Raw genomic sequence first — 19,468 nt, forward strand, 5'->3', positions numbered from 1 at the left:
CGCATATATATATATATATATATAAATACATTGAATTGGTATCATTAAGGTTTCTTGTTCGGAAATTAATAATTAGTCAATGATACTCTGCGAATATATGTATATTGTTGTGGTATCATTAATGTTTCTTGTTCAGAAATTACTCATTAATCGATGATACTATACGAGTATATGATGTTGATTTAGTATCAGTTAAGCGAAATTAGTTTGGGATATACAATATAATTATTTAGTGGGTGTGAATATTTATAATTATTTTACTTTTATGGGATATTTGCTTAGTTTTCTCTTTAATTAAGATGAGCTTTCACATATAGCCACTAAAAATTAACCTAATTACTCTCCGTAGCCATAGTTTGATATTACAATTCATAGCTACATGTTATAGAGAGGAGAGAGGCGAGCGAGATTGGGAGAGAGAGGAGAGAAGCGAGCGAGAAAGGGCAAAGAGTGGGAGAGAGGTGAATTGTATATACATATTTGTTAGATAATTTTGTATTATACATATCTATTTGTATCTATGACAAAGAGATATCGGGAGAGAAAGGAAGAAACAAGCGATATTGGGAGAGAGAAGAGAGGCGAGAGAGACCGGGAGAGAGGCGAGCGAGATAGGATAGAAAGTGGGAGAGAGGTGAGTAGTTGTATATATATATATCAGTTAGATATTTGTATATTATGCATATGCACTTGTATATATGGAAAGCGAAATCGGGAGAGAAAGTAGAGAGGTGAGCGAGAGAGGGCAAATAGTGGGAGAGAGGTGAACTGTATAATTATATCGGTTAGATAATTGTATATTATACATATATATATTTATATGTTTTAATGAATTATACATATACAAATGTGACTAAGTATACAAACTCAAAGTTAGCCCACATAATTAATGTATAATGTTAGTCCCAATGATAATTATAGCAAAATATAACTATGATAAGTAATTAAATAATATAAGTTCAATTGACCACATAATTTTCCCTTTAGTTAATTCAGAGTCCATAATACATAGAGGAGGGGCTAAGTAATATTTAGATTGATTTTTGACTTATGACTTATAAGTCAAAAACCATAAGTAAGGATTTCTATTTTCTAACTTATGCCTATTGGCTTATTTTTGTTATTTTGGCTTTAAAAATAAGTGATTATAAGCATTTTTAAAACTTTATCCAAATACTTCAAAACTGCTTAAAAACTATTGGAAAAATTGTATATAATAGCAAACTATTAATTCAAATTAAATCCTATAAATATAATTTGATTTAGTTGTACCTCATAACAAACTGTTGCTATTTTGTCTCTCTCCTGTTGAATCTCGCTCGTCACTCTCGTTCTCTCCCTCGTCTCTCTCATTTTTTTTTATACAAATGCAAATGTATAAAATGCATTTGTGTTTGTATAAAGTGAGAAAAAAATTGTATATATACATATTTTTTAGTTCCACTCTCCTAGATCTTGCTCATCTCTCTACCAGATCTCGCTAGATCACTCTCCTCTCTCACTTTACAAAAAAAATGTGAATGCATAAATTGTGTTTGCATTTTTATAAAGCGAGAGAAAATTGTATATATACATATATTTTCGTTACCTGTCTCCGCTCTCCCAGATCTCGCTCGCCACTCTCCCACATCACGCTCGCCACTCTCCCAGATCTCGCTCGCAACTCTCCCAGATCTCGCTCCGTCACTTACCTCCTTCACTTTATACAAACACAAATATATACATTGTGTTTGTGTTTGTATAAAGCGAGAGAAAATTGTACATACAAATAAGAATGCATATATATTGGTCATATACACCTATAATTAGACAAATATGATCCTCCACTGCCCAATTTTTTTGTCTTTCTCTCTTTCTCGCTTTATGCAAACACAAATAATACAATTGATCTTTTGTATATGTATACCAAAACATATTATACAACTATTTTTTTTTTGTATATGTACAATGAAATTATACAACTCTTTCTTTTGTATATGTACAACAAAATTATACAATTGTTTTCTTTTGTATATGTATAACGAAACATATATATTTATATTTGATATAGAACACAATTATCCAAACTATAGCTATAATACAAATACAATTTTTATATTTATTATACGTAAAAATTACACAAAAACTATTTAGCTTAAAGCACATAAAATAAGCGAATCCAAACGCCCTAAAAAGTAAGGCCCAAAATCTTATCATAGCAGAGTTTGTTATTTGGAAAACAAAGAATAGCCACAGCCCACACTCCTGTCGCAGCCGTAAACTTGGCGATAGCTTTCTCCGGCGAATTCCTCGACGATCTTTGTTTCTTCCCAAAAACAGGCCGGCGAATTCCTCGACGATCTTTGTTTCTTCCCAAAAACAGGGCTGGTAATGTTCCCTTCTCTCTCTCTCCTCTATCTGTTGTAGATTTTTTTTACATCTGTGTAATTGGACTCAGCTTCAGTAATTCCCCACAGTACTGAATAGTTCTACGCCAACTCTTCAACCGCTAGGGTACCCCTTAAGGCCAATCGTTTGATGCAATTCTCTAAACATTTATTTATCTTTTGTATAGAAGAAGAAAATTGGAATTACACAATGAACCCTAAAATGTTAAACTCATAAATTTATCCCACTTTATCTGAGGTTATTTGGAAGTTATTTTATTGGGCAGTCTTTGAAACTTGGTTGTCCAAAACAAGCTATACAAGTGTCTGTGGCTATAAATTATCTCATTAGGGGGAATGAAAAGTTTAGAGTTAAATTCGTTCTAAATATAGACAAGTGTTCTTTTGGGACAAACTTAAAAAGGGAAAGATTATCACATAATTTGGGATATAGAGAGTAATTCATTCTCCGCATCTTGTTATATACGACAAATAATATCATGGGAATTTTTTTTTTGGCTAATCTGCCTGCTTTCATTCATAACCAAAATTGTATCTTTACAAACAGAGTAGTATTGGACTAACTACTCACTCATCAATACAAACAAAATCTACTAACCTATAGCCTTCTATACAATACATCCTAAATAGATCAGCGATTCAGTACTATATAGCTAATCCGAAACTTAAGGGTAGATTTCATGTCAATTTTTGTCTTGAAAGTTGAGCGTTGTGATGTTGTGAGGTTAATGTATAACATGTGTTAATTATCACCTATAATGACCAAAAGTTTGTTGCCAACCAAGATCATTAATTATTAATTATTAATAGTAGGGTCTATATTAGTTGGAAATGGAAATGGAAATGGAAATGAAATTGAGATTATTCTTTTATAGGATTAGCAAAAAACCTTTGCTTGGTAGTTGAAATAGCAATTTGCAAATAAATATAATGGATTTTGAACTTTATAGTTATTTTTCCTCGCATTACTTTGTAGTGCTAAAAGTTACTTCATCTTAATTTTTTTTCTTCATCATGCCTCTTTTACTAAAGCTCGTGCTTTAATTGAGTTTGAATTTAAAGCTACAGCAACGCTTGACACTATTTTACTCTCTTCTCCTTTGACTACATTTGTCAATCAACTCATCTACTTCAAATGTGAACTGTTTTTTGCACACTTCCCTCTTTGAAAACCATGTCAATATGTAACAATAATATGTTCCTTCAGTGTAGAGTTATTGCCCAAATAAAGTATGTGTTTCAAATTTTTTTTTTGGATAACGTTAAAGTTAGTATGTGTTTCAAAACCTTATCCAAGATCCTTTGGTGATGCCTGTGCATATTGAAGACCTACTAAGCTGCTTGATTTGAAGAGGGGGGGAGTTAAACACAGGAAAGTGGTGGAATCTAGTTCCATCTTGCATGTGCTGGTCAATTTGGAGGGAAAGAAACAATAGATGTTGCAACAATATTACCAACCCTATGCAGAAAGTAAAAGAAAGCTGCATTAATACTCTATTTTTTGTTTAAAAAGAGGGTATACATGATGTAGATCACCTAGTAGATTTCCTAGGATCTTTGTAAATTGTAATTATGACTGTTTACCTTGTAATTTTTGTTTAATTGCCAGCATACCTTCATTGCTGTTGAATACAACTTTACCATTCTCAAAAAAAAAGAAAGCATGTCAATGGCGTAAGATAATCTAAGTGGGGTGCAATTGATTATTCTGTGCAGAATTTTAAACGATTTTGAGTCCAGAAAATGTGATTTTAAATAGAACATTAAAAATGTTTTTTGACACATCTTAAATGCAAAGCGGTAACAAAGATCATACAAAATGTTCATGCGATATTGCAATTTTTTTGGCATGCCAAAATTTAGAATTGATTTCAATCTTGTGAGCTGAAAGTATTTATCTTTTGAAAAGAAATTTGGTTGTTACCAACTGTGGGCATTTTCAATAATTAAGATTCACGTCTGCAGTCAAGGAATCTGGTTCGGATATGCCGTATCTGGTTCGTGATCATCTGTTTATTGGCAACATAGGCGATGCAGCTGAGGTTCTTCAGCATGGTAGTGATGAAATCACACATATCTTGTCCGTCCTTAGCTCAACTTCAATCTCCTTTTTCTCGGAATGGCGTTCTGGGATTTCAATACCAACCAAGGAGATCCGAAAGGAGTATGTTGGGTATTCGGGAAATGCAGATGCTATAAGTGATGAGACTAAGAGCTCATCAACACCTAAGAAGCTCCTGTACTTGCTTGAGAATGCAGGGAAAGATTTGAAGTTTATAAGGATGGCTGTGCCCTTGAGAGACATGGAGAACGAGAATTTGCTGGATTCTTTAGATGTTTGTTTGGATTTTATCAAAGAAAGTAGAAAAGAGGGGTCTGTATTGGTGCATTGCTTTGCTGGTGTATCAAGAAGGTATTGCTTCTACCTGGCTCGTATGCTCATTCTTTTAGGGGTTGGTTACGTCCCAACTTCTGGGTACAGTAAATTAGATGCGACATTCTACTAAGTCCTGATGGACCTTCACCCAGTAGAATGGTCATATATTACAAAAAAAACATTTATGAATGAGGAAGCTTAGACTACTTCTTAGAAATGGAAGTACTCTTGCAAAGTATGTTGTGTGTGTTTATGTGACTTGGCATGAAGTTTTAAAAAGAAAGTAACACTTTGGGAACTTGTGGTAAAACAAGCCATGGAGGTTTGTGTGACTATAAATCATCTAAGGATAACATGAGAAGTTTAAAGTTAAAATCATTTGCAGATAAGAAAAGATGATATTCTTTCTGTAATAGACTAAAAAGGAATGTATGCCACATAATTTGAGACGAAGAGAGTATTGTTTTTTAAGAAGTTGCAGCTCCTTTCCTCTCCACACAAAAGCAATATATTCAGTTTTTCTCCAACCTAAATGTGGATTAACCAGCTTGATTTGGATGTGTACTGATTCTTAATGTTCTCAATTTTCATTTCATAGGAACCCTTTTTTTTTAAAAAAAAACTTGCTGATATTATAACATGATCTTCACTTTGACTTCTAGTACCAATGTACCATCTGTTTTTGGACCCTATTCTGTTATCAGGATTCCTCTGTAATTGGATGTACTAAAATCTATTTTAAGATGCTTTAGCTTACCTGGGAAGACTTCTCACCAGTTGAAAAAGTGCAATTCCTCATGAAATGAATATAGGTTAAATGTTATGATAAAAAAGATGTGCCAGATTTGGACATCTACCTTTTACTACATTGAGCAGTCTGTGAGCTATTCATACCTATTAAAGAGGATTCAAATTCATACAGTGGTTCCTTTTGCTTTTTTTCATGAATCAATTGAAGTTAACTTACTGCATAGGCTGCTGTTTTGCTATAAAAATGGCAACAATTTGTCAAGGCTTAGTACCTGCTACTTTAAGCAGTTACATGCATGTTGAACCTTAACCTCGGGTTTCTTTCTTTCTTTTGTTAAGATAAAACTCATCCATTAATATCAGTTATCGAATTTTGGAAGATGAGATAGGGTATATTGCTTATCAATTAACTTGCCAAACTAGTAAAAATGAATTTAATTTCGTTTCAATGTAAAGATACAAATGGTTTGATTTGTTACCATTAAGAGATAATATGCCGCTTTCAGAGTTGAAACAGTAACTTTGGTAACAGATTACTGAATAGGACTATTACAATGTACAATATTTTTCTTCTTTTGTTTGGGTTGAAGATATTTATGTTACTCTCTTTTATATATTTATCAATAAGACAAGCATAAACATGGGGTCTACAACGATGATCCTTGCTTGGCAAAGTTGAAATTGGTCATAAATTAAGATTCCATTTCAAACAAACTTGTCAAAAATCAAGATTTTTATTGGCTAATACAGTTTGTTCTTTTTGGGTCGGGAAGGGGGGGGGATAAGAACCTAGGTTCTAGGGCCTAACTCTATCATTTTTTTGATCTTTCTACTTAGATGCAAAACTCCCCTGCACTATTAAATTTTGACTGTAGTAAAGTTTGAGTTTTACGCATAGCGGTCAATATGATCAGTCACCAGCATAAGTTTGTATTTTTCTTTCTAGGTTCATTATTTGGCTTCATTATAGTTTCTGGTTATGTTACAGTGAAGTGCAAATGCTGATATATTTGGTCTAACTAAACCTAAGAAATTCATTTATAAACAAATGAACTGCTGCTCATTTCATTTTCAGTTAAATTGTGTTTGATGGTTGACTAACTTTTCACATACGACACAATTCCATACATATCGTTGCACGATGTTTGTGGTTGTGTAAGAGAACAGTAATTAAGTTATCTCCAATAAGTTTCTTTTCCACTATCGTGGTTATTATGTACCTTTCCACGGGAATCTAAGAATGCTTGGATATGCTTCCTGGCCTATGGCTCTAATGGAGGGCACACAGTCTAGGTTTTCTTGGTAAAACTTTTACTGCTGACAATATCCTGCTAATTTTTGACCAATTGACACCCTTGTTTGCTCTTTTGCTTTCAGTGCAGCCATCATTACAGCTTACCTGATGAAAACTGAACAACTATCTCAAGAAGGTTTGATCATCTCCTTATTCCTTTTTTACTTTGGGCCTTCACTATGGAATACCGGAGAGCATAGTTTCAACACAGTAACTGTTGGTGGCTTCCATTTGAGCTGCCTGAAAGAACTGCACAATTTGCTAAGGATTAGCGATTATGCTTCTGCTTTATGCACTTTGAAGATCATCCCTTTGTCCTTATTATTGTTTGAAAATTTCTGCTGCTTTGTTTCTACAGATGCGATTGAATCTCTTCGTCAAAACTGTGAATTTGTCTGCCCAAATGATGGTTTTCTAGATCAGGTGAAATAGGCAGTAAGAAGTGATTTGTAAGCAACACTTTATGATCATTAATGAATTAGTTTCCTGCTTTGTCCAGTACCTGAGTGGAATCTGAGTGAATTTTGTATCTTTTGTCTGCAGTTGAAATTGTTTGAACAGATGGGTTTCAAAGTAGATCATGCAAGCAGCGTTTACAAACGCTTCCACCTTAAAGTCCTAGGTCCAATTTCTCACTTTTCTTTGTCTATCTTCAGATTAATATTATTTATTTCTTAACTACATAGAAGATAGAAAATGGGAAAATCCTGAATATGCAAGGTACATTAGGTAGGTTTGTTTTAGATCGATCCAATAATCTGTACAAACTTAGTTGTTTTAGATCGATCCAATAATCTGTACAAACTTAGAGTGCATTGACTGAAGGATATGGAAAATATTATCTCTCATAAATCTCTTCTTCATCGATCTCCTCTAAAATATTGGATATCTGATACAACTCAGAGTTGATTGTCGCCTTGATCACCAAAAAATTTCAGTTACTACAACTTTCATCATCAGGATTCACCTGGAAAAAAGATTATATTTCAGATCAGGGGAAATCTTATGATCTTATGGAGACAACTTCTATATCAGAGACATGGTATGATTGGGTGGAGATGGCGAGAATGTCGATCAGAAGAATGGTGCTTACTGCTTAGTAGGGGAGCTTTACTCTGTCGATGTAATAGGCTTAAGGAAGCTTTTGGAAACAGAGGGAAGAACTTAAAATCTTGGAGATGCTGAGATTGTTCAATAAATATGGCCGTGTTGTTTCAGTTATAATAGTGAATGGATCAGAGAATGCATTCAATGAGGGATGGGGTAGCCTAGCCATTAAAGTAGAAAAACTTCATTAAGAGAAAGACAGAAACATGCGGTGCATTTATTACAACAGGGGAAACAACTATCAATACAAGCAATGGGGAGTCAATTACCAAGAGGCATTACAAAAAAGTAAATGGAATCAAAAGGAGGCAAAATTGTTTGAAAATGAGAAGCTTCTATTGACAACCTCGGGCTCTGAGGGCTCAGAGGAGAATGAGCTTCTGCGCAGATGCCTAGTGGGGAGATTGTGTGGTGGAGAAGAGGCTCCTACCTGCAATGAAACTCAGGAGTTGGACAAATCATACTTAGAAAGATGCTGCTAATATTTAGGTTTACGACATGATAGGCTATAGCTATGGAACAGGGTGTTATAGCTATGTAACAAGGTGGTCATGAAAAAGATTAGAGCTGATTGCAGTGGTTGGTTGGAGAACGAGGAAGAAACTGAACTCAAAATCATCTGTGATGGGCTAGAATTAGAGTTCAAGGACCAAAAGAAAGATATTGTCGAAAAATAGAGATCGCAGATTGTGATTTAATATATACCTTGCCGATATGGTGTGGTGCGGAACTTCGGTGACCTACAGATCGGCGATGGAGGCTGGGACCTCTGATTGAGGTGATAGCCAGGCTACAACAGAAATTGTAGCATAACTATACTTCTACAATAGACCGGGTCAATTTACATTGAAAAGAAGAAGTAGCAGTAGAGGATAACTTAGGGTTTGAAATTAACAAGGAAAAAGGAAATTTATCAGGGGCAAGTCATGTGTCGAAGGAGTGTGGGGTCCCCGCTGATTTACTAATAGCGGAATCCTCTTCTATTTTGATTGGGTAAGAAGACTCTTTTCAAGAGGAGGTCCGATTCCTTTTTCAGAAACCAATTGATTAGTTGGGATTTTTAATTAAATCCAATGGACTCACAAAACCCTTTACACATTCCATTTTGAGAAAGTTGGGTAATTTTTAATCAGGGAAGTCCAATGGATTCACAAAACCCTTTATACATTCCATTTTAAGAAAGTTGGGCAAATCAGAGAAAGCCTATGAACATTCCAGTATTGATGGGGACACAAAATACTGCATGTGAATGACAATAAGTCAGTAACTCCAAAGAACTCTCAGAGCCTCCTTGTGGATATTATGCAGATCAAAGCAATTACTTAGATGTGAAATGGTTTCAACTTTCAAGCGAGCTAGATAGCACTTAGAGAGTGGCTGTGAGGGGGAAGAAGGCTCTATGAAGTTCTTTGGAGAACAATTGGTGGAGTATGAGAACCCTAAGCCGTTAGCGGTGGATGACAATATTGTCGAGGACGTAATCAAATCGCAAGCCGCACTAAAGTTTCATCTTAATCTAATCAAACATATTCATTTCTTTGTAGTCTCTACCAAGGGGTATGAATTTTTTTTTAAATAGTAATGTGGGGTACAAAAAAGAAATTCGCTTTAATCATGAAATTACCTGAACATGCAAAGGGAGAATTAGAAGTCAGAGGATAGCTCATCAATCAGTTACAACAACAGTGGTCCCAAAGAAATTTAGGGGGCGTTTGGATTAGCTTATTTTTAGGTGCTTTTGGCTTTTAAGAACTTTTTAGTTTTCCAGGCGTTTGGAAAAGTTAAAAAGTGCCTTTAAGCACTCATTTTTAGGCCAAAACAGTTTTAATATAAGCCAAAAAGTAGGGTATCTTCTACTTATGACTTTTAAGTTATTATTTTATAAGCTTATCCTAATGGGCACTTAATTTCAATATGAATTCAAGGATGGTGAGCCAAGAATAAGAGGGAGAGGCCTAACTATTATGGAACAAACAATGAGGGTGAAATTAGTATCATCGAGCGCATGGGGTCTAAATGATGAAAGAAAAGGGACTAATCAGAAACCTAGTTAAGTCGATTGGGGGTAGGTATTTGTATTTGAGTGGAAACTAAATTTGAGGGCAATGTAATTTGTTGCATACTATTTTGGAACAATCAATTGGGGCGGTGGGGTGCATTTGGAGATAGTGGGGTGCAGTGGAGAGATCCTAATACTATGGGACAAAAGGGTCTGGGAAGGGGAGTTAGTAGAGCGAGAGAGTGGTGAACTATGCATTACCTGCAAATTACGAGGTCAGAACTAGGATCTAACATGGAATTTTATGGCTTTCTATGCTAAGTGCAAAATGGAGAAGAGGGAAAGGGTTCTTTTGATGGTAATTATGAGCTATGAGAAGTCTTTTTGAAGGGTCGTGGGTAGTGTGTGGTGACTTTATTGTCATCAGATATCCATTAGAAAGAACAAACCGTTGATCAACCAATGGGGCTATGTTAAAATTCTCTAATTGTATTGAAGAGGTGGAACTTGCTCCTTATATATTTGGAGGGTCTTTCACTTGGAGATGAGAAAGAACCATATAACTGCATCAAGAATTGAAAGAGTTATGCTTCCTCTCAATGGGAGGAACTTTTCACACTCATTAGACAATTGACTCTTCCAAAGTTGGTGTCTGACCATAACCCAATTCTACTGACTTGTGGAGACATGAACGTTAAGAAATCTTACTTCAAATTTGAAAATTGGTGGATGGGGGTTGAAGGCTTCAAGGAGAAAGTGAGTATCTGCCTTTCTGGTGGTCATCATTTGTAGTTACTTGTACAACCAGGTTTGTTTAAACTGAAAGTTGAAACTTCTAAAAGAGAAATTGAAGGAATGGAGCAAGCATAGGAGCAACCGGTAACACAAGGAAGAGATCCTTGACCAATTGTCCAAATACGAGATCCTTCAGGAGCAAAGATCACTTTCAAATGATGAATTCATGCAAAAAATAAATTTGGCAATGTCTTTGAATAAGTTAAATTAAGAGTTAGGGTGGAGACAAAGATCCAAAATACAATTGTTGAAACAGTAGGACAAGAACACCAAGTATTTTTCGTAGAATAGCAACATCACACAAAAGTTACAACATCATTGACTCTTTCAAAGTGGAGGGAAGCAATATCACTGATCCTACCGACATAAAGATGGCCATCAAGTGTTTCTATCAATAATATAGAAGGAGACTGAAGCTTGGAGGCCATAATTACAATTGTAGGGGTTACTTGTATTAATGAGGACGAGAAGGAAGAGTTACATAAACAAATTGAAGACAAGTAGATTCTAGAATGCACTAAACTTTGTGCTATGGAGAAAGCCCCCTAGGCCCGATGGTTTTTCTCATGTAAGCCTCTGGTTCAAATGGTTTTCACATGTCCACCTATTTTTATATTATGGAAAGTGATGAAAGAAGACATCAAAGGTGGGATATAAGGGTTCTATGATAATCAGAGGACTGATAGAAGTTTCAATGCAACTTTTGTGGCTCTCATTACAAAGAAAGCAGGTGCTTCTCTATTGAAGAACTTCAATCCTATAAGTCTGACCACAGGCATATACAAGGTGATAATAGCAAAGATAATAGCTGAAAGATTGAAAATGCTGGTGAATAAGTTGGTCAACAAGGACCAGATTACTTTGATTAAAGAGAGACAGATAATGGATATTGCACTTATAGTTAGTGAATGTGTGATTTCAAGATTGAAGGTGAAGAGCCTGGTGTAATGTGCAAACTGGATATTAAAAAGGCTTATGATCATGTAAGTTGGATATTCTTGTCGTCATTACCATTTAAAAAAAAAAGGTAAAAAAAAAAGCAGCGAAGAAAACAAGACACCCTTGTTCATAGATCTTGAAACCAGATCAATATCCATTTCTCAATAGATCTATTTATCGATAGAAAGATATAGATCTCTATATGGTTTGGATGTTCTTGTTGAACACCTATTAGACAAATGGGTTTTGGAGAGAAGTGGTTGGGTGGATTAATTTTTGCATCAGCACCGTCAAATTTTCTATTTTGGTGAATGCTGAACCAGTGGGCTTCTTCCCTTCCGAAAGGGGACTTAAACAGGTTGACCACCTATCCTCCTTTCTTTTTAGTTTGGCAATGAATGGTTGACAACTTGATGAGAATAGCAATTCAAAATAGGTGGATTAAAGGTTTTCAGATGGAGGGTAGCAATGGACAAGTTAAAGAAATCTGTCATTTTATATATGCAGATGAAACTATCATTTTCTGTGAACCTCAGGCGGACCACTAAGATTCATCAAAACAATCTTACTGTTTTTGAAGTTGCCTCAGTTCTAAAAGTGAATTGTGGAAAAGGCATTTGGAGTTGGCCAACATTTAGAATTGGATGCAAAGTGGAGAATCGCCTACAGTTTACTTAGGCATGCCTTTAGGCAATAAACACAAGTAAATAGATATTTGGGATGGTTTTATGGAGAAAACATCAAAGTGATTAGCAAGATGGAAGGCTCAATATTTGCCTTTGAGAGGCCAACACACCCTCATCAATTCAGTGCTAGACTCTGTTTCTACTTATGTCATGTCATTATTCCCATTACCTGCCAAAGTTTTGAAAAACTTGGACAGATTAATGATGGACTTCCTTTGGCATGGATACCAAGAAATTAATGGTTATAACTGGTCAAATGGGAGATAATATCATCTTTAGGAGGCTTCTACATGACTGGGAGATTGAGAGTGTGGCCAGCTTACTGCAAAGGTTGAATGATTTCTCTGGTTTAAATACCAGCTCTGATACAATCAGATGGAGACACGATAGGGATGGAAAATTTTCAGTCGGAAGATTGTACAGAAGAAATCTGATGTAACAACCTGGGAACATCCCTGGACCTTGGAAACAAATATGGAAATCTAATATCCCTACCAAGATTAAGGGTTTCACATGGAAGGTATGTTGAAGAGCATGTCTCACTCAGGAGAAACTGAAAAGAGAGGTTTTGAGATTGTCTCAAGGTGCTTCTTTTGCAAGGAAAAGGAGGAAACAAATAGCCATTTGTTCCTCCATTGTAAAGTGACTTCTGAGGTGTGGTATATGTTTCTTAATCTCATCCAAAAACCATGGGTGATGCCTGAGCGTACGACACATCTTCTAACCTACTGGATGAGAAGAGGTAGGAGTAAAAAACAGAAAAAATGGTGGAGCCTAGTTCCTTCTTGCATATGGTGGTCAGTCTGGAAGGAAAGAAACAATAGATGTTTTGAAAATATTGCTAATCCAATGCAGAAAGTAAAAGAAAACTGCATTAATACTTTATATCTTTGGTGTAAAGAAGAGGGTATAGATGAGGTAGAACAGCTAGTAGACCTCTTAGGTTATATGTAATTATGATTACTTGCACTGTAAATTTTTTGATGGTTGACAGCATACCCACATTGCTGTGGAATATAACTTTACCTTGCTAAAAATATAAAGCTTTAATAGAAGAGACAAATGGGGGTTTAGGTATCAGAGATTTGAGGAAACAGAACAAGAGTCTTTTGATGAAGTGCTTATGGAGATATAATAAAGAGGGACAAGCCTTATGAAAGGACGTCATCAGACCCAAGTTAGTGAGCACAATTCTTAGTGCAGTAATATTAGTGTTTGATGTCTATGGGGTGGGGGTCTGAATAAATATTGGATACACATGGACAAACTTGAAGCTAATATGTACATTGAAGTGGGAGATGGTTGGAGAACTAAATTCTTGGCAGTTGCCCGAACAAACAGATCCTCTAAAGGAATCCTTTACAGATTTGTTCTTACTATGATCTTACTATGTAGTAATCCAAATGTCAATGAATGTTGGACAACACAGGTGTAATATGGTTTTAGAAGTGAATGACTAAGAAGTGGAGACATTTTACAGTGCTCTTAATTCTTTGAGATGGGAACATAGTAATGATGAGGCTTTCACTGTTAGCAGGGCATACAAAATGGAAAGCCCCCAGCAAAGCAGCTATCAGTAGTGGAGAAAGGTATGGAGAAACTTAGCACCAACTAAGGTAAATTTCTTTACATTGTTGGTTGCTAATAAGGCTTGCCTGCTCATGAAGTGTTGAAGTGAAAAGAAAAGGTTATAGTATCTTGGAATTCATTATATAGAAAGGCAAAAGGCAACAAGCATCTATTCTTGCATTGCAACTTTACAACACAAATTTGGGCCATCTTCCTTATTCTCACAAAGACAAATTGGACCATGCCTGAGCATACTATAGACTTGTTCAGTTGATGAATAAGAAGAGGGAAGCAAGGGCCAAAAGACATGTTGGAGGATAATTCCACACTGCATTTGGTGGACAATAAAAAAAAAGGAAGAATAGAAACTTTGAAGATATGTCCGATTCCATTTAGAAGATTAAATGGAATTTTATTGTATCTTTCCATGTTTGATGGAGAAAGGTTTAGAGAAAACAGAACTAATTGTAGAATTATTAGGATCTTTGCAAGTATTTTTCTCTTTTCCTTTTGTTCCTCTCTGTTTTTTGAAGGTCACCAACATATCTCTATTGCTGAAGAATACAACATTACAATTTTCCAAAAGAATGATGTAGAGAATATTCAATATTCTAATGGAGGCTTCATATCCCTTGGGAGCCCTATTCTTGCTTTTTATGAAGCGAATTGTCTCTCGAGTTTGTAACCATGCACTAGTCGAATAACCCATGCTTCCAAGATTTAGTTCTTAGTACAATATTTCTTGAATTTGCTATTTGTTTCCATTTTTCTCATCTCCTGACTACTTTCTAAAGGTGAACTGCATGATTTATTAATACTTTCAAGTGTTTGAGAATGTGATATCTTGTTCTAGTTATTTTGTGGATTATGAATATATAAGGTTACCAAATCATTGATGCTCATATTTCCCTCTTTTGGTTCTCAAGTAGGGACTGCCTAGGAGCTGGTGGTCCTGCATTAGATATATATGAAATGTGAGACCTCCAAGGCTTATCATAGCCTACTATTATATGAAGAATTGATGTTCTACATGTATTGTGCCACCACTTGTGAAGTAAACAATGCCATGAAAATGTGAGAACTAGAAAAACCTGGGTCCAAATGGTATCTCATAGTGGTTTGTAAGTGTCTTGGGAGAGATTGAATTAGTATGGCTAACCAAGCCATTCAATGTTGCAGTATGGGGTAGAAAGGTGCAAAAAGAGTGGACAAAGAGTACATTTTTTGTTTGTAATCAAGTACTAGGATATCCCAAGAAGTGGATAACTTACTAGTCATACAATGTAACTTTTGGAAAGAGTGATAGAGTGTAGAGTTAGGCACATTACAAAGACACAACTATTTTAGATTTAAGCTCGATAGATCTACAACATAATTTATATTTTGCTAAGAAGATTGTGGGAAAATGATTAGAAAAAAGAAGTATTTACACAGTGATATTCATTGGCATAGAGAAAGCATATGATACAGTGCTGAGAAAAGTCCTTTGGTGAAGAAGGAAATAATTGATAAGTATAGAAGATCTGTGCGAGAGCGCTGTCACAAATCTAAAAACAATGAGAGGAGATACAGAGGTGCTTCCCAGTGATGTGCATTTACAATAGGCCTTTGCCTTGAGCATGGATTTTTGAATTTTGTTGCGAATGAAATGATAAAAGTGATGAGATTTTATGGTGCAATCTGTAGATTGTATCGTGTTAATCGACAAAACTGGCAAAAGGCAGTCGATCAAAAGTTAGAATTACGAAGAATCACTCTATAGACTAACAATTTTAGAACAAGTAAAAGTAAGATTAATTTGTTTGTTTGGCGAAACTTTTGGGAGGTCAGAAGTGTACTTCTAAGAAGGGAGGTGTTTGCCAAGCTTTTAAGAGAAGATAAGTGCTTTTAGGTAGTAGAAAAAAGTAGCTTTTCTCCAAAAGTGCTTTTTTGAAAAGCACGTTTGAGAAAGTACGCTTAAAAGCACTTTTTAAAAGCTTGGCTAAACACTACTTGTTGCTCAAAAGTGTTTTTCAAATTGATTAGCCCAACACAAACAACTTCTCACTTGTGGTCCTAATAGGGTAGAGTAGATATAGATGATTTGTATTGCTAGCCTTGACTAGTTTGGCCTTGACGAAGGGCCCATTTGGCCATAGATTCCCCAAATAATATTTGGGAAAAAATTTGGCAAATCATGTTTGTCCATATAATTTGCCATTATTTGGCAAATATTCCAAATTTCCAAATACTAGTTTTTTCTAGTATTTGGGCCAAATCTCATTATTTGGATCTTTTGAAAATTGAAATTTTACTTAAACTTTTATCTTTACAAAAGCACCCTTTACAATAGTTGTTTGTGTTGTATTACATAATTTTTTACGTGAACACCAAAGTAGTGATGAAATATTCAGTGAATATTAAGCTAGTGTTTGAGCATAGATTCCCAAATATTCTTGACAATTATTATTTGTGTGAAATTTCACCATATGTTTGGCCATATTATTTGGGAAACATATTTAATTTTTTTAGAAAAATATGATTTATGCCCATAAGTTGTATAAACTATAACAACTAACCATGAGTTCGTATTACAAGTCAATTGGATATTCATTGCAACAAATAACAAGTATTATCCATGACACCAGAGAAATGTGATAGTTTGGAGTGAGTGAAACAAACATCATTCCATACAACGTGAAGTAGACAAAACATATGACTTTGTTACCCTGAACCGATTGTTCATTATTTTCATCAATAACCATATCATCACTTTCATATTCATTGAATATTTCATCACTATTTTGGTGTTTAGGTAAAAAATTATGTAATAAAACGCAAACAATTACTATATGGGGTGTTTTTGTAAAAGATAAAAGCTTAGTGTAAAATTTGAATTATTAAAAGATCCCAAATAATGAGATTTGACCAAAATACTAGAAAAAATTAGTTTTTGCGAATTTGGGATATTTGCCAAAAGTATTTGTCAAATTATGGCAAATTGTATGGTAAACACTATTTGACAAATTCCCCCCCCCCCCCCCCCCCCCAAATATTACTTGGGAAATGTATGGCCAAACGGGGCCTAAATGATGATATGGTTGTTGATAACGATAAAATTGGTTCACGATTTATGAAATGATGGTTGTTGCACTCACTCCAAACTACCACATTGCTCTAGTGTCATGGACACTAATTGTTATTATTGCAACGAACATCTAATTGATTAGTAATACAAACTTATAATTAGTTTTGATAGTTTTTAAAACTTATGGCTATAAATCATATTTTTCTAAAAAGGTGAAATATATTTCCCAAATGCTATTGGCCAAACACATGGTGAAATTTTCACTCAAATAATATTTGCCAAGAATATTCAGAAATCTATGGCCAAAAGCTAGCGAAGAGTTGATTGACAAGATATATTGAATTTTTAAACTTCACTTTACTCAAAAAAAAGAAGAAGATATTATTGAATTTTGGATGATTTGTAAAGTACTCCTTTTGTTTAAGGGGGTCCATCTGTAGAAGCATATCTACTTTTCCCTAGTTTTTATGAGCTGATTTTAATTATTTTAAAAATTGCTGCTGGTTTTATCAGTATATCATTTCCACAAGTTATTCCCAAAACCTTTTAGCTTGTTTGTGTTCAAGGGAACAGAACTTGATTAAACCTGTTCTTCATTTTATGGAAAGACTTCTACAATGATTTGGTAAAACTATTACTCCTACTTCCAATTTCAAATTTTTATTTTTTACTCCTGCTAGTTTGTATCATTGGTTAGCTGTTAGAAGCTTTGTGCAAAATTTCATTGTTGTGGAGGTTGGAAGCAACCAAGCCGTTGTTTAGCAGTCTACAACTCCGAAAATTCGACTAGAACCATGAGGATAAATACTTAACTTTTTCCCGTGAGAGAAAGATGAGCATTAAATAAACCCTCCACTTCCAAAGTAAAGGCGATCCAACCTTCGCCAGACCTCCAGCAAAAGACATATATATTGCTGGAAATAAACCATATCAGATGAATGTAGACTTGTGGAAAGTTGTTTCTTTTCTTTTCCTTTTCTTTTAAATATTCTCTGAAGTGTACAACAGTCTCAACTGTTGGATGGTAATGCAACATCTTGAACTTTGCATAAATATATGTTGCCGAACTACGTTGCATGTTATAGTTCTCCCTTTCAAATAAATAGTCTTTTTAATGTTTCAGGTGATTGTTATAATCGTGGAGAAAGAATAGACACCTCTAAATTTGGGGCTGATCCAGGCTTGGCAGCAGAAAATATTTCCTCAGATGTGGATGTATCCTTGTCTAAAGAAACAACTTCTGCTCGAACCTACCGCTGCAAGAAATGCCGGAGAGTTGTAGCACTGCAGGGGAATGTTGTGGATCATGTTCCAGGAGAGGGCGAGACGGCATTTGAGTGGCATAAAAGGAGAAGTGGCAATCCTTATAATAAACCTGACGATGAGTGTTCATCTGTCTTTGTTGAGCCTTTAAAATGGATGAGGACAGGTACAGCATACTAGATCACCTCCTCCATTTATTGCTAGCCAACATTAAGTATGCATGATTGTCACAGTTCATGCAGCAATAATTTAGCCAAATTGTAAAGTTAATGTAAACTTGGATCACCACGAAGGATGGGATTGATTCAGATCATATTGTTAATATATCTTGAGAAACCTTTTCAATGGCTGTACTCTTTCCCGAGTGATGGTGGACATAAAACTAGATAAATGAGAGCACACATCTGATGTGATGAATACCTACTGATGAACTTTATAGGCATTATATTTGCAAATGAGTGGACCTTCTATATGCAGAACATTTTTTCTTGGGACAGAAATGGAATAACTAGGACACTATTTTAGCATCCTTTTTGTTGCCCTTTATGAAATAAACTATACATGGTTCAACATGAGAAGGCCAGCTGACTCTTATTAAACAGATTATATTGCTTAGCAAACATTCCTGCTTTCTTGGTCATATTTTTGTACAATGTTGGATTTCTATATGGCATTTCTGATCTGCCTCTGAAATGTGGCGTGCAGTTGAAGAAGGTGCCATGGAGGGCAAGCTTTTATGTGCGCATTGTGACGCTCGCTTGGGTTACTTTAACTGGTCAGGCATTCAATGCAGTTGCGGAAGCTGGATAACCCCTGCCTTTCAACTCCATAAAAGCCGAGTGGATATCAGCAGCATGTGAAATTTTATGATAGGGAAAGCTCCTACTCAAATCGAGACATTCAGAAGGTTCTGGCATTTCACCCTGTCAAACACCCAGTGCTTGACGTATTCCTGGAAATACGTCGGGAACTTATTATACATTAAAACCAAACTAATCTGGCTACAATTCTGATAACATCTGCAAAGATAAAATATACTAGGGAACCAGTCCCTCTGTACCTGCACTGTCATGATGATATGGATATACATTACTTAGAGGCCTGGGATTTGGCTGCCATCTTATAGGATTTTATACTCATAAGCTGTAAGAGCGTGTACTTGAGCACTTTCTTGTCCAATGGAGGTGTTATCTGCACCAGTTTATGGAAATTGCATGAATTTATCTGTTTGTCAA

General features: G+C 35.3%; 1 protein-coding gene across 1 annotated transcript; it reads left to right on the forward strand.

Moving 5' to 3' along the window:
- Window positions 1–2,164: 2,164 nt before the first annotated feature.
- LOC101250280 (uncharacterized) lies at window positions 2,165–19,468 on the forward strand. The gene is made up of 7 exons (XM_004251967.5): window positions 2,165–2,367; window positions 4,353–4,800; window positions 6,892–6,944; window positions 7,167–7,231; window positions 7,352–7,430; window positions 18,094–18,399; window positions 18,939–19,468. The coding sequence occupies exons 2-7, from the start codon at window positions 4,373–4,375 to the stop codon at window positions 19,091–19,093; spliced, it is 1,086 nt and encodes a 361-aa protein (XP_004252015.2). The 5' UTR covers window positions 2,165–2,367; window positions 4,353–4,372; the 3' UTR covers window positions 19,094–19,468.

The sequence above is a fragment of the Solanum lycopersicum genome, chromosome 12, assembly GCF_036512215.1.
Source record: "Solanum lycopersicum chromosome 12, SLM_r2.1".
In the NCBI taxonomy this organism is placed as follows: Eukaryota; Viridiplantae; Streptophyta; class Magnoliopsida; order Solanales; family Solanaceae; genus Solanum; species Solanum lycopersicum.

Coding starts and splice junctions, on each gene's coding strand:
- LOC101250280 (XM_004251967.5), top strand. CDS start 4,373: ATGCCGTATCTGGTTCGTGATCATCTGTTTATTGGCAACATAGGCGAT. Junction 6,945..7,166: donor TGAACAACTATCTCAAGAAG/GTTTGATCATCT, acceptor TTGTTTCTACAG/ATGCGATTGAATCTCTTCGT. Junction 7,232..7,351: donor ATGATGGTTTTCTAGATCAG/GTGAAATAGGCA, acceptor TTTTGTCTGCAG/TTGAAATTGTTTGAACAGAT.